Source organism: Rhinopithecus bieti, unplaced genomic scaffold (assembly GCF_001698545.2).
Source record: "Rhinopithecus bieti isolate Rb0 unplaced genomic scaffold, ASM169854v2 scaffold_13577, whole genome shotgun sequence".
NCBI classification, from domain to species: domain Eukaryota; kingdom Metazoa; phylum Chordata; class Mammalia; order Primates; family Cercopithecidae; genus Rhinopithecus; species Rhinopithecus bieti.
The window spans coordinates 235,661-252,057 of NW_016807867.1; the positions used below are offsets into that span (position 1 = coordinate 235,661).

The 16,397-nt window shown below is 38.4% G+C and overlaps 1 protein-coding gene across 1 annotated transcript in view; it reads left to right on the forward strand.

Moving 5' to 3' along the window:
* Nucleotides 1-16,397, forward strand: part of RBBP8 (RB binding protein 8, endonuclease) — a 112,728-nt gene that overhangs the window by 37,520 nt on the left and 58,811 nt on the right. Inside the window, 2 exon segments of the mRNA XM_017884017.1 lie at nucleotides 2,621-2,649; nucleotides 2,652-2,715. Coding sequence (XP_017739506.1) covers nucleotides 2,621-2,649; nucleotides 2,652-2,715 — 93 coding nt within the window.

The window sequence follows — 16,397 nt, forward strand, 5'->3', positions numbered from 1 at the left end:
AAAAAAAAAAAAAAAAAAAAAAAGAAATTTAAAGAATTGTAAAGACAGAAAAACATTTTCCAGTTGTGCAGCACTGTTTTCTTACTTTCTATTCCTTATCACAAAAGTTTCTGTATAGAGAGTATAACTCAAACATAATGTTTGTCCATTTTATTCATGGTAGTTCCTATCTCTCCCTATAGATCTCCCCCCCAGCCCCCATATGTGACATTTGATTTCAAAGTAATGAAAAAATTGTTGTATGTGCTGCATAGGTATGTAAAAGAGACAGGAAGGTTTGTTATCTATCTTATTACAGTTACATTTTCAAATACAAGATTTACCCAGCTTCCTATGCCAGTTATATTTAAAATATTCAGTTACCTTAGAAAAACAGAAGGCCACCAGTTAGGAAAATGATACTGAGTTTTTAGTAAAATGCTGCTAATGACATTGAGCTTGCCTTAGAAATGAAGTTAGTGATTGGTGTAGTAATAACTCTTCCTTTGGATGAGGTCCAGGGTAGACCTGTCTTTAATATATTAGACACTTTTGAAATTGCATGACTCTTTTACACTGTCTGGAATTCATCAATTTGCTTTCTTAAAGACCTTGTTAAATTATTTCTGCAATTAGTAAAAGCTCTTTATGTTACCACTTTCTTGACCTGAATATTTTAAGTAATTGAAGTTAGTTTTAACTTTAACTTAGGTTGTTCATCTACATAATAGTTTAACTTTAAGACAAATACGGTCATGCTCTGAGTCATTCTAAATAGAACAGTGATGGAATATATGAATATGGGAAAATCAGATAACTCACTACTATTACAGAGTTCTGTTCATCATTTAAGAAAAAACCCTTTGCTATTTTCACTCCTTAAGAGTGAAAATGTATATGTGTGCCTGTGCTTGTAAATCTTCAATTTAATATTTACTGTATTTTATGATACAGATTATTTAACTATTAAATTTGAATACATGTTGGCAGTCTGTTTTAGAACATGACTTTAATCACACCCCCAGGCTTAGACAAGTTATCTGGTTATATTTGCCGAATAGGATCAGTGAAAACCTGGTGTTCCTTCTGAATTAAATACATTTTCTGGAAGTATTAGGAAATATTTATTTATTTTTTTAATTTTTGTTAAATGAGAAATGGCCAAGTTAACAAGCTTCAATGATATATCATTGTCTGTTATCTTCAAGTTCTCAGATGTCTTTACATGCTACCATAACCATATTTGTTGTATAGCAAGATGGTGTTGCTCTTACGTGTTTTTCAATTAATATAAACTGCTCAACAAATTTTTAAGAAATACCCTCTATATTTGATACCTGACATTTTGACTTAGTTGTTTTACCCATCCATTTTGGTGCCAGTGACACTCTATTCTAGCCACTTTGACACAATCATTTTGACATCTGCTTTTTATGACAGACTGATTTTGCCACTCTGATTTGATATTTTAGGCCCTTCAAGGGACTGGGGGAAGGCGTTTGAATCACAGTATTATCTTATATTTTCAGCTTTAAGACTATACAGAAAATCCCAATCAAATTTCTAATGGGTTTTCTTACAATTAAAATATGTGCATACTTTATATAATAATGTGATTTTTGGCCGGGTGCGGTGGCTCAAGCCTGTAATCCCAGCACTTTGGGAGGCCGAGACGGGCGGATCGCGAGGTCAGGAGATCGAGACCATCCTGGCTAACACGGTGAAACCCCATCTCTACTAAAAATACAAAAAACTAGCCGGGCGAGGTGGTGGCGCCTGTAGTCCCAGCTACTCGGGAGGCTGAGGCAGGAGAATGGCGTGAACCCGGGAGGCGGAGCTTGCAGTGAGCTGAGATCCGGCCACTGCACTCCAGCCTGGGTGACAGAGCGAGACTCCGTCTAAAAAAAAAAAAAAAAAATGTGATTTTTTAAAAATAATGATAGACGGGTAAAATACGACGACTTTGGAAGGTAATCAGGTTTAAGTAGAAGAAAATTTTAGTTGTCTTTGTTAGTTTTTTTTCACTGTAAAGTCATAATTAAACACTTAACATAGAGCCTACTGTGCGCCACCCTGTTCCATATCCAGTACATACATTAATACTTCAGACGTTTTGCCATAGATATTAATGTATCTATACTTTGTGAGGCACAGAGAGTTAAGGTTAATTGTATCAGGTCACACAGCTGGTAAATGAGCTGGACTCAAACCCATGTTGCATCTGGGCATAGGGTTCATATTCTTCCACTTCACTGTAAGCTCTGATTTAAAAGCAAGACCAGGTAAAAATTTTAAACACAGAAATTAGTAAAATAGGAAGTATGAGTTCCCCATAATTGAAAGAGGTGATGTGAGTAGAGAAATATTATTTACATTAATATGTGCAAAATAATAATGTACGTTTTGATAGCTGTTTTGACAAAGTTGAGTCCATGGTGGCATGATACCTTTATGGTATATAAGAGCTCTGCAGAGCAAATTCTAGTATAATTTGAACTGTGATTTACAAGATATTCCAACTTGACCTTTTCAGTTGTTTTGTTTTGGTACAAGAAGTTCGTTATATAAACGCAGTGGAGCTCTTAGAATTATCCTGTTAAGAGTATTTTATCTGAAAACTTATTTATTTTTTGACCTTTAGAGACGCACAAAGACTAGAAGAATTCTTCACCAAAATCAACAGCTGAGGGAACAGCAGAAAGTCCTTCATGAAACCATTAAAGTTTTAGAAGATCGGTGAGTCTGGCACTTAGGTCTTGAGTAATACGTGATTTCCTCCTTAATAAGGAGTACATTGACTTTCATTTGTATTTAGTTTTGGGATTGAAAGTGATCTTTCCCACAGCCTTCTCTCACCTTTGAATGAATGCTTTATGAAAATAAGGATCTAGTCTTAAAGATTTTCATTAATTGTGAGATCACATCAGTTTAGCCTTTAAACGATATCTTTATCTGTTGTTTGCTGTAGTGAAAGCTCAAGGGTAGCAATGTTCTAATTCATTTAATGCTTTAATTCCAGTTTTACTTCTAAGTGGGTGGAAACTGTTTCACAATTCTGTTTCTGTCACCTTTTCTTACTCTTGCTGTTCTCTTTTCTTCCTTGCAAATTTCCTCACTTTGAGGGAGTCTAGGGATTCTTCTTTCTGATTATTCCTGAGATAATATCACTTACTTCCATACACAGATTTCTTTCTTTCCCACTCCTATGAGGTTAACACTGAGGATTACAAAGGCTTCCAGCATTTGCTATATTCCCTTTTCTGAATTGTAAGTGCTATTTAGGACCCATAAACTACCTACCTACTATAGTAAACAATATTCCAGCCAAACATGGTGACTCACACCTGTAATCTCAACACTTTGGGAGGCTAAGGCGGGAGGATCGCTTGAGGCCAGACGTTTAAGACCAGCCTGGACAAACAAAGCGAGACCCTGTCTCTACAAAACATTTTAAAAGCTGGGCATGGTGGCCTGAACCTGTAGTTTCAGCTGCTCTGGAGGATCACTTGAGTCCAAGGTTTTTGAGGCTGCAGTGAGCTATGATCGCACTACTGCACTCCAGCCTGGGTGACAGCAAGACCATGTCTCAAAAAAAAAAAAAAAAACCCACAATATTTCTTTATCATTTCTGTTTTTCCAGGGCAGGCATAGTGGCTCCTGCCTATAACCTCAGTTCTTTGGGAGGCCAAGGCAAGAGGATGATTGCTTGAGTCCAGGAGTTCAAAACCAGCGTGGCAGTATAGCAAGAACTCATCTCTACAAAACATTAAAAATTAGCCAGGCATGTGACTGCAGTCCTGGCTACTCAGGACACTGAGACAGGAGCATTGCTTGAGTCCAGGAGTTTGAGCTAGCTATGATTGTGCATCCACTCCAGCCTGTGTAACAGAACGAGACCCTGTCTCCTAAAAAAATTATTTTTCTTGATATTTTTGCATATGTTATAGAAGGGCTGGGTGATTTGAGTTTGTCTCTACCCTTTTAGTGGTGAAATAATTTAATATTCTTCATATATGCAAACTGAAATTGAGTACTTTCTGCAACTATGAACTCAATGGATGCACATTTGTTGGAATAGGCAGTGTATTGTGGAATAAAGACCTATGTGCTTTAGAATCACGTATGTTTTTGAATTCCAGCTTCACCCTGTGTTCTTTTTTTTTTTTTTTTTTTTTTTTTTTTTGAGACGGAGTCTCGCTCTGTCACCCAGGCTGGAGTGCAGTGGCCAGACCTCAGCTCACTGCAAGCTCCGCCTCCCGGGTTCACGCCATTCTCCTGCCTCAGCCTCCCGAGTAGCTGGGACTACAGGCGCCGCCACCTCGCCCGGCTAGTTTTTTGTATTTTAGTAGAGACGGGGTTTCACTGTGTTAGCCAGGATGGTCTCGATCTCCTGACCTCGTGATCCGCCTGTCTCGGCCTCCCAAAGTGCTGGGATTACAGGCTTGAGCCACCGCGCCCGGCCACCCTGTGTTCTTAATTCAGATTCCACAACAAATATTTGAGTCCTTGCTGTCTTAGGTGTTGCTTTAGGGGGGCTGGGGATGATACTTTTCCTAGTATGTCATGGATTAAACTAGATAGTGCAAGTAATAATACATAACAAGTTGAATAAGACTTATATATCTTAGTTGGTAAATATAATTTAGCACTCCTGTCTGTGCATATATTTAATTTTCAAAGGTTGGGAGTAAGCCATACGACAAACAAATGAGACAATTTCAGATTATAAATGCTATGAAGAAAATAAAATTAAATTATGTAATTACCGAGTAACCACAGGACCTGTGTAGAAACAAAACCAAACTCAGCTTTTCCCACTGTACTCACACAACGTGCTTCAGACACCAGGTGTGAGGAGGAGTTTCCCCTACCAACAAGCAAACAATTAATTCTACAGCAGACACTAGCTGGGTGTCCTCTTAATTCTGTTCCTACACTGGATATGGCATCAGGTCCCACAGGTTGAGGGCTTTGTCCCCATGACTCTGCCCTCCCCTCAATTCTGACACCAATTGCAAGCCCCAGGTTGTTTACCCATGCTTTGGACAGACCATAAATTGGGGTTCCTGCAACCCCCTCCTCGGGTTATAATTACTAGAGTGGCTCACCAAACTCAGGAAAACATTTATATTTATCAATTTATTGCAAAAAAATTCGTTAAAGGATACAAGTCAACAGCCAAAATGAAGAGATACATAGGGTGAGGTCTGGAAGGTTATCCTAAACACAGGAGCTTCTGTTCTCGTGGAGTTGGGATGCTATCTTAACTGAGACTTGATTGACAAAAAGGAACCATCCACTTGAAGAACTAGAGACAAAAGGAAATAGAACAACAGACAAATGTGAAAATCTAAGGTAGAAATAAGTTTGAAATATTTGAGGAACAGAAAGTCTACTGTGGTTCTAGCTTAATGAGTAAAGGGGATGAGGAATAGGAGTAAGATGGGAAATCTAGTGGGGCAACAACTAGATTTTGTAGGGACATAGGCAAAAGTTTGGATTTTAATTGTGATAGATACCATTGAAGGGTTTCAGCAGGGGAATAACAAAGGGATATAAGTAGGTAGCAACAGCCTCTCTCTATCCAAATGGAAGTGTTAAGTAGATAGATGTATATGTGAGTCTAGAATTCAGTGGATTTCTTAAGGACATGTTTGAATAGTAGAGGAAGAACAAAGAGGTCTTAGGGCTGAATCCTTTGGCATTCCTGATTAAGGTTTAATGAAGAATACGGACCCAGGCAGCAAAAGATTGACAAAGAGAAACTATTAAAATAGAAGAAAAGCCAGGAACATAGGGCTTGATCACTAACAATACCTTCTTTGCAGGGCTATTTTGAAGTTTAAATGAAATAATGGAAGTAGCAGTACATAATAGATATTTAATAAGACTTATGCTATCTTCTAATTGGAAGATGATTCCAACTTTTTGCACTCTAGTCTGTATTATATAACACAGCCGTGTCTGGGCTATCTAGCTGAGAAGTCAGGAAAACTAGAAAGCCATCTCTCCCACTCTTTCCCAGGTCAGCACTGGAAAGGAAATCATGAGTATAAACTACTCATCTGTAGTGTGTTGAGATGCTTCCTTGTATTTTCTCTGGATATGTAGTGGAGGATTTCAGGGAACATGCCTCTCTCAACCTTTAACTCCAGCCATTGAAGAGCTTCCTTCTCTTATTTCACCACGTTTTTTTCTCTCATTTCTACCATTACACCACTTTCTACAAGCAGTGAGGTTGGAGTGAGTAATAGCAACGCCAAGAGATTAGGAATGCTTTTTGTTCCATGATTCCTATGTAAAGAAAATGTTAAGATTGGCACTAATAACTAAATATATTAGCCTGAGTTCTCTGAGAAGCAAACATCAACAAGACCTTGGACACTGAAGAGATTTATTGGGAAAAATATCTGTAAGAAGTAAGGCATCTGGGAGAGCTGTCAGACCTTCGTGCCTCTAACTCTGAAGAAGAGAGGGAAGAGGGTACTGTACTTTGAAGAGAGCTTTGACAAGGCTAACAGGGAGTCCCGGAGCCATAGTTGCCCTGCTTTCCTCATTTATAGCAGGATCTGACTATGAGATCCCTGGTGTATTCACCTATGTGGACAGGTAAAGGATTTCACAGCACAGAAGGTGGAGCCAGGGATTTTATTCTTCACAGTAGTAGACAATAAGATGACCGGGCCGACTCAAGGACTTGATTATATTGACTTCCAGTACCCTTCCTGTTTAGTTGTTCCTTAGCAAGTTGTTTAGGGCCCAAAATTACTACACTCAAATTTACTGGATAACATTTTCATTATGTTTTGCTTGAAACATTGGCTTGATACAATTGGCTGTCCATTCTTTGCAGTCTTGCACTTCCTTTTTAAGTAGTTTTTCTTCTCCAGGCCATTTCAGAGAAGAAATCAGTGGATGAGTGCCTCATCTCCTTCCCATTAAATTACTTTCTTTTATGCAGTCTATATATATATGTGTGTGTGTGTGTGTGTGTGTGTGTGTGTGTGTGTGTGTATATGTATATATATGTATGTATATTTTTCCCCCTGTATTAGTCCGTTTTCATGCCGATATAAAGGATTGCCTGAGATTGGGTAGTTTATAAAGAAATGAGGTTTAATTGACTCACAGTTCTGCAGAACTGGGGAGGCCTCAGGAAACTTACAATCATGACAGAAAGGAAAGCAAACACATCCTTCTTCACATGATGGCAGGAAGAAGTGCCAAGCAAAAGGGGGATAAGCCCCTTATAAAACCATCAGATCTCATGAGAACTCACTATCCACGAGAACAGGAGCATGCGAATAACCACCCCCATGATTCAATTACCTCCCACGGGTCAGGATTATGGGACCTACAATTCAAGATGAGCTTTGGTTGGGGACACAGCCAAATCATGTCATTCCACTCCTTGCCCCTTCCACATCTCATGTTCTCGCATTTCAAAACACAATGATGCCTTCCCCATAGTCCCCTAGAATCTTAACTCATTACAGCATTAACCCAAAAGTCCAAGTCCAAAGTCTCAACTGAGACAAGGCAAGTTCCTTCCGCCTGTGAGCCTGTAAAATCAAAAGCAAGTTAGTTACCTGCTAGATACAGTGGGGATACAGGTATTGGGTAAATACACCCATTCCAAAGGAGAGAAATTGGCCAAAACGAAGGGGATGCAGGCCCCATGCAAGTCCAAAATCCAGCAGGGCAGTGAAATTTTAAAACTCCAAAATGATCCCCTTTGACTCCATGTCTCACATCCAGGTCACACTGATACAAGAGGTGGGCTCCCACAGTCTTGGGCAGCTCTGCCTCTGTGATTTTGCAGAGTACAGCCCCCTTCCCAGCTTTCTTCATGGGCTGGCATTGAGTGTCTGTGGCTTTTCCAGGTGCACAGTACAAGCTTTTGGTGGATCTACCTTTCTGAGGTCTGGAGGATGATGGCCATGTTATCACAGCTCCACTAGACAGTGTCCCAGTGGGGACTATGTGGAGGCTCCAACCCAACATTTCCCTTCCTGCACAGTTCCACATGGTTGGGGAGGCCTCAGGAAACTTACAATTATGGCGAAAGGGGGAGTAAACATGTCCTTCTTCACATGACGGCAGGAAGAAGTGCCAAGCAAAAGGGGGAAAGCCCCTTATGAAACCATCAGATCTCATTAGAACTCACATCAAGACAACAGCAGCATAGCATTAACTGCCCCTATGATTCAATTACCTCCTACCAGATCCCTCCCTCCTGACTTCAAGTTCTGCCACCTCATCCTCCCAAAGTGCTGGGATTGTAGGTATAAGCCACTGTGCTCAGCCAGTTGATATATTTAATTGTTAAAATTATGTCTTTTATTCTACATTTCTTAAAAATAGATTCTTTTCTCTTTAAGATCTATTCTACCTCTGGTGGATGCCATGCTGTTTTGCTATTTCTCATTCTAAATATTCCCTTGCCTTTCATTCCGTTCACCTTTACATCCTTAGGTATATGGGCCTGTAATTCATTAGGTGGTATTAATTTGGTGGCAGGGAGTCGGGGTGGGTTGAGGGGTATGTAGCTCACTGTTGATAGACTTGCTTTTGCTCACCTTTCTTCAAATAAAAATCCAAAATTTCCTCTGGGCACACTTTAAGATTTATCTCTTGTTTCATGAAGCTCCATTTAATTAAGCTGAAGATCTGTTTTTTTAAATACAGGAGTTAATTTGTATTGAGGATTCACTTTGTGTACTTAGGCATCCAGTCCTAAATCTTTCTATTAACGCTACAGGATAGATGATAGATCCATTTTGCATGTGAGGAAACTAGCTGGCAAAGAGCAAAGAAACTTTCCCAGGATCACATAGTTAATACATAATTAAGTTTATATCTTAAATCTGATCCCTGCTCCCATTTTTACTATTTCATGATGCCTTCCCTTTATATTGTCTTTATTAACATTATGTAAATTAATTACATCTTCAATGATCATCTCAAAGTATTTAGTGCTTGACCTAAAATTTACCAAAACAGACACTCTGAAATATCAGGTCTTCAACACTGCCTATTACATAGTCTGTTTTCTTGGAAGGTTTTTTGTTTTGTTTTGTTTTTTTAATTGTGGCTAACTAAATACTACCTTTAAAGGAGTAAGTAGGTAACTTTTGGTGAATAATTAACATTTTGTTTTAGTTCTATGTCATATGTAAGAATGATTATCTAGAGTAAGCTTTAAAAATCTGTGAAAATTCACGTTTTGCTGAGGCCTTTAAAAAGCAACATGTATTTTGTTAATTTTTTTTTCTTTTGTTCGGTCTTTTTGTTTTGTTTCGTTTAGAGACAGGGTCTCTGTTGCCCAGGCTAGAGTGTAATGGCACCATCATAACTCACTGCAGCCTCAAATTCCTGGGCTCAAGCGATCGTCTCACATCAGCCCCCCAAGTAGCTAGGACTATAGGCAAGCACCACACCATGCATGGCTAATTTTTTTGTTCTTATGGAGACTGTCTTGCTGCGTTGATCATAGGCTGGTCTCAAACTCCTGGCCTCAAGTGATCCTCCTGCCTTGACCTTCCACAGTGTTAGGATTACAAGCATCAGCCACCATGTTCAGCCTATTTCATTAAAATTTCTAAACAGTAATTCAGCCTACTCTTCATAAAACAAAGCAATTCTTATTATGTTAATGGGAAAACACTGTGAGATATTTCAGTGAAGGGAATTAACCTAGTAAAAGTAAATTAGATAATAAAAAGTTCTAATATTATATGCCTCATTTATGTTTAATGATTATGTTTTATGTTATGTTTAATAATTCTTATTATGTTTAATGAGTATATTTACAGACCTTCCTTCAAGGAACTAAAGTATTTCACTAAATCTAAGAAACAGTCACTGTGCTGGAGAAGTAGATAGAATGCATTTTTTAAAAATATCTGAACAAAGAAGTTAAAACACAGTTGTCTAATAGTTTAATATTTTTTAAAGCATTTTGGCAGTCAGAGAGCTCATTTTCAGCTGTTGTTAAAAGGAAAATTGATACTTATAATCAGGAGATTTACGGTTCTGCAACTATCCGCTTTTGTGTTGCTGTTATTCATAGATTTGAATTTAAACATCAGATTCTTCAGGAGACTTTCCTAACTTCCTAGACTAGGTTAAGTTGCTGTGTGTGTTCATAGTACGCTATATTTCTGCTGTAACAGTATGAATTATACTTTGTTGTAATTACCTTTTTTTTTTTTTGCCTGTCTTTCTCTGGTAGACTATAAGGTTTTTAAAGAAATGGCATTATCTTCATCACTGTTTTATTTACAGCACTGAGTACATTGTAAGTAAACAGTGAAACCATATTGAATGAAAATGAATAAATGTGAATAAATCTTTTTGGGATATAGCGAACAATTGAGCATAATTGTTAGTCTGATAAGTTTTAGTAGCAAATGGAAGCTTTTATTTCTTCATCCCTGTGAACTGGAATAAACTCAGAATGCATATTGCTTTCTGCGTTTTGTGGAATTGTTCTTTTTTCCCTTTACCTGTTATATAGCTACTGAAACTGCATTCTCTTGTGAAATTGGGAGTGTTTTTTCTTTAGCAGCGGCAGCGGAAGATAGGCAAGAGGAAAGCAATGGAACCGTGCTGATGGAAACAGGAGCTAGCACATTTTCTTACATCTATTTAAATTTAAACTAGGATCAGCAATCAAAATTGACCCTTTTCACAGATACTATTATCAAGAATGGTAGGTGATAAGAAAACTGAAAGTAAAAAGCTAGGGAATGTTGCTTCATTTTGTAACCATCTAGCCAGTGATATTTTAAAACTCCCTCTCCTGTATTTGAAAAGTTACTGTTTTAGCTCTTCTGTTTTACCTTTCGACCTTAATATATGTATTTAGGTCTTCGTTTTATATTGTTTCACCTGTAAACAGTTTCCCTGTTCTCATCATTACGCAGGAAGATACTAGTGTTTCTTACCCTTTATCACTCTTCGGCTCTTTATACCCTCTGCCTTTGATCAGCTGAACCTTTACAATATAAATATGGTCAAAGTTGACAATAGTTATATTCTTTTCTATTACCAGATTTAAGTCTTTTTTTTTTTGGATTTTGTTTATAAGCTGATTCTAGAAGTTGGAAAATAGTAAACTGAGTTTGTTTATTGACTGTATAAATATTCACTGCAGAGCTAGGTTTACATTTCCTTACATATCTGATTTCATGGCCTTTCTGCCACTCAAGGAAATAGTTTCTAATGTCCAGATCAAATACATTGTTTTTTACTTTGTCCCCAATCAGTTGTTCAAATCAGCTCATAATTATGATAATGACTTATTTAAACGTTTTTTTCTAGAATTTCTCACTACCCTTTTTCATGTTGAGACAAGAACCATGTTCCCTTACGTTGTTAATAATATTTAATGCCTCAATTATTCTACTCATTCGTTAATTTTTTTTGTTATAGGTTGTGTTTGTTTTGAGTCAGGGTCTCGCTCTGCTGGAGTGCAGTGGCGCGACCTTGGCTCACTTCAGCATCTACCTCCCAGGCCCAAGTGATCTTCACACCTCAGGCTCAGAGTAGCTGGGGTTACACATACCACCACACCTGACTAATTTTCTGATTTTTTTGTAGAGATGAGGTCTTCCTATGTTGCCCAGGCTTGTCTTGAACTCTTAGGCTCAGGCGATCCTCCCCCGTCAGCCTCCCAGAGTCCTGAGATTATAGGCATGAGCCACTGTGTTCAGCCAGTTCTTTTTCTTGAAGAAATATTTCTTGGGCTAAAAAACTTTCTGTACTAATTTAGGTCATTCACTTTCTAGACTATTCTGGAAAGCTGTCATTCGGATTTCTCTTCATTAGATCCCTGCATTAATTCAGTTATTTCATTTCTCTCATGTTAAGCAGTCAACAAATACTTATGAACCACTTGTTTTGCTCCAGGCACTGTTTTAGACCTTGAGGATACACCAGTGAATGTGATCGATAAATGTGGGCCTGTTTTTCCTTTCTGTTGGTTTTTTAAGCTCATTTTGTTACAGCTTACCCTCAAGTAACTGCTGAAAAAGAAGACACAGGAAGTAAATTTTCAAACAGTCCTTGCATACTTGAAAATATTTTTGTTCTACTGTTAAATATAGTTGATATTTTGACTGGATATAAATTTCTAGGTTTAAAATAGTTTTCCCTGAAAACTTGGAAGACATTTTCTCATTGTTAGCGTTCCAGTGCGGACACAGTCTGCCATTCTAGTGTTAATTCTTCGGAAGGTAACAGATTTTCTTTTCCTTTCTGAAATTTTTCCTTATTCTGAACCTTCATGATGCTGTGTGTGTGTGTGTTTCCTTCATTGCACTGGACACTCAACCTGTGAACCGAAAAACTAGCATCGCAAAGTCTGGTAATTTTTTTCTACCACTTTCTCTCTTTTTAAATGGTGTCTCTTTCTGGAGCACTTCCCAGAGACTGATTTTTTATCATCTTTTCTCTTATTTTCTATTACTTGTTTTTCTTCCATGTTCTGTGAGATTTCTTTTATTCTCCAACCCTGCTATTGAAGTTATTTTGACAATCACATACGTAATGTCCAATAACTTTTGATTATTTGTTGATTGTTGCTCTGTGTGTGTGTGTGTGTGTGTGTGTGTGTGTGTGTGTGTGTGTATACTCTTGTTTTATAGCTGTATCATTTCCCAGATTTTTCCGGGAATGCTAGGTAGCTTTTGCTTTTCCCCTCAAGGTCTTTTGTGTAGTAAAATCTATATAACGTGAACTTTCCTTTTTTTTTTTTTTTTTTTTTGTTTGAGATGGAGTCTCGCTCTGTTGCCCAGGCTGGAATGCAGTCGTGCAGTCTCGGCTCACTGCAAGCTCTGCCTCCCAGGTTCACGCCATTCTCCTGCCTCAGCCTCCCAAGTAGCTGGGATTACAGGCACCCACCACCATGCCCAACTAACTTTTTTACATTTTTTAGTAGAGACGGGATTTCACCATGTTAGCCAGGATGGTGTCGATCTCCTGACCTTGTGATCCGCCCACCTCAGCCTCCCAAAGTGCTGGGATTACAGGTGTGAGCCACCGCGCCCACCTGAGCTTTACTATTTATAAAAAAAAAAAAAAAAACTTTATTGAGATAAAATTCACATAACATACAGTTTACCCACTCAAAGTGTACAGAGGCCAGTGCAGTGACTCACAGCTATATTCCCAGCATGGGAAGCCAAGTAGGCAGATTGCTTGAGCCCAAAAGTTTGAGACCAGCCGGGGCAACATGGCAAAACCCTGTCTCTAAAAATACAAACTTAGCCAGCATGGTGGTGAGTGCCTGCAGTCCCAGTTACTCAGGCTGCTGAGGTGGGAGGATCACTTGAGCCCAGGAAGTCAAGGCAGCAGTAAGCGGTGATTGGGCCACTGCACTCCAGTGAAAGAGCCAGCCCCTGTCTCAACAAAAAAGACAAATGATTATCAGTGCTTATATTGCAGTTTCCCTTTATAAAAAAAAATTTTTTTTTCTCTTGACAGTCTCGTTCAGAAGTCCAAGCTGGAGCACAATAGCACAGTAATAGCTCACTGCAGATTCTCCTGCCTCAGCTTTCCAAAGTGCTAAGATTATAGGAGTGAGTCACTGTGCCTGGCCTATAAAAGTTTTTTATAATGTAATTTTTACTATCCTGAAATGAAATTTAAATAATATAACCTACCTACATACATAATTATTTTTAAAATATCACAACTATATAGAGAAAATTGATGTGTAGTATATCAGAATGTAAGTATTACAGGCATGGGCTGCCACACCTGGATACTATTTTTAATTTCTAAAGTCTCTTTTTTGTTCTCAGAATATTTCCTTTTATGGCAATCCCATTCTCATCTCATAGTTTTCACATCATTTCTTACCTCTAGAATATAGTACCTCCTCACTTAACATTGTAGATAGATTCTTAGAGACTGTAACTTTAAAAGAAATGACCTACAGCAACCTTCGAATAACATCCTTTCCTTTGACATTGTTTCATTTTAACATTCATTTAACAGTGAGGGGAAAAAATTAGCTTGCTTATACATCGTTTAACTTAAAGTCACGGTTTCCGAGAACCTATCAATGATGTTAAGTGAGGGCTTACCGTATTCTTTATAATTTGATGATTGTGATTGTGATAGCGTTGGCATTTTTTCTTTTTCTTTCTGTATAGCTTATTATTTCTTAGAGATTTTTTCTTTTTTTTAATGTTTTGTTTGCTTTGGTTTCTTATAATTTACAAGCGTTTCTCCGATGCCTTTTGATACTTGGTTATTTGTTATATTTAAGAGATGAGAACAAAGTAATTGGAAGCTCTGAGTTCATGGATAGAGCTGTGTAGACTGTGAGCTTCTATGTTAGAATGATCTGGCTGGTCTGTTTCATTGAAGATGCCCTAATGTCAGTATTTTTAGGTCTTTCCTGTCAGGTTGTTCAGATTTCCTAGAGAAGACTCCTTAATTGTATTTTCTAGAGTGTGTAATAGGGCTGACTCCCAATGTTCTTGGAGCCAAGTAGATGATGAGGGCCTACGCTGTAATCTGAGAATTTGGTGTGTATATATATTCATTTCATTATTGTACTCCTACTCCTGAGCCTCATGGCTCCCAGACCAGACACTGTTTTAGACCGACTAAAGATTAAACCTCCAGTCTGCTGCTGGGGTGTCAAAGGGGTAATCACTTGACTGCTCAGAATATAGGAGAGAATGTTCGTATAATAATTTCTTAAAACGTGCTTTTAATCAGTCACTCCCAGAACAAATTGTTGAGCCTTTTGGGAATTTTACAGTGTGAATCAGGTTGGTTCTAGGTCAGTACTGTCTAATAGAATTTTCTGCGATTGTGGAAATGTTCTAAATCTGTACTGTCCGATATGGTAGCAAGTAGACATGTGGCTGCTGAGCACTTATCTGCAACTGAGAAGCTCTATTTTTATTTTTATTTTATTTATTTAGATTGAAATAGCCACATGTGGCTGTGTCTACCATACTGGACAGTGCAGTTCTCAACTTTTCGCATCATTGGCTTAGGATTTAGCATTCTCAGGTCACTTTCTATTTGCCCACCAGCTACCTTGCTTTCGTTTCTTTGTTTTGTTTTCTCTTCCATTCTTCTTGTCCTCATGTGTTTGTATCTTTAAAATATAGATATATCTTTACTGTAATTTTATGAGATTCTAGAAAGCAGAAATAGATGCAAGTGTTGACTTTACCATCTTTGCTTAAGTGGTGTTCTTTATACAGTGTGATTTTAAGGCTTCTGATTTGATTCTTGTCTTCAGACTGTATTCCATGTAAATCATGATTCCTAGGTGTTTGTTTGTTCATTCATTCTAGAAATTCTGATTCTATTAATGCTATATATGACTTCCTTTTATTTTTACGTCTATATCAACATTGTTTCACATGAGTTTTACTTTTGTATAAACATGTCTGGGTTCTGGCCAGGCACGGTAACTCATGCCTGTAATCCCAGTACTTTGGGAGGCCAGGGTGGGAGGATCACTTGAGCTCAGGAGTTTGAGACCAGCCTGGGCAACATAGTGAGAGACCCCATCTCATTTAAAAAAAAGAAGAAGAAAAAAAAAGTCTGTGTTCTTTTATTTTGCTTTGCTTTAGTGGTATACTTTTCATGTTTTATCTGTAATTTATTTTAAAATTCTTGGCATATACTACCATGCTGTGACTTCCACAGACACTTAAATACTTACTATCTTTTTTTTCTTTTTTTTTTTTTGAGGCAGAGTCTTACTCTGTCACCCAGGCTAGAGTGCGATGGCACTATCTCAGCTTACTGCAATCCCTGCCTCCTGGGTTCCAAGCATTTCTCCTGCCTCAGTCTCCCAAGTAGCTGGGATTACAAGCATGAACCACCACACCCAGCTAATTTTTGTTTTTAGTAGAGATGAGGTTTTGCCACATTGGCCAGGCTGGTCTCTAACACCTGACCTCAGGTGATCTGCCCACCTCGGCCTCCCAAAGTGCTGGGATTACAGGCGTGAGCCACCGTGCTCTGCCAATGCTTAAATACTTATTATCTTATTGGCTTAGTTATTGACTTGAAATTATTATCTTCGGGCCGGGTGCAGTGGCTCACACCTGTAATCCCAGCACTTTGGGAGGCCGAGGCAAACGAAATCACGAGGTCAGGAGATTGAGACCATCCTGGTTAACACAGTGAAACCCCGTCTCAATGAAAAACGCAAAAAATTAGCCAGGCATGGTGGCGGGCACCTGTAGTCCCAGCTACTCAGGAGGCTGAGGCAGGAGAATGGCGTGAACCCGGGAGGTAGAGCTTGCAGTGAGCTGAGATCACAGCACTGCACTCCAACCTGGGTGACAGAGTGAGACTCCGTCTCAAAAAATATATATATATATTAGAAGATATTTCCTGAATTCTTTTTTTTTTTTTTTTTTGAGGCGGAGTCT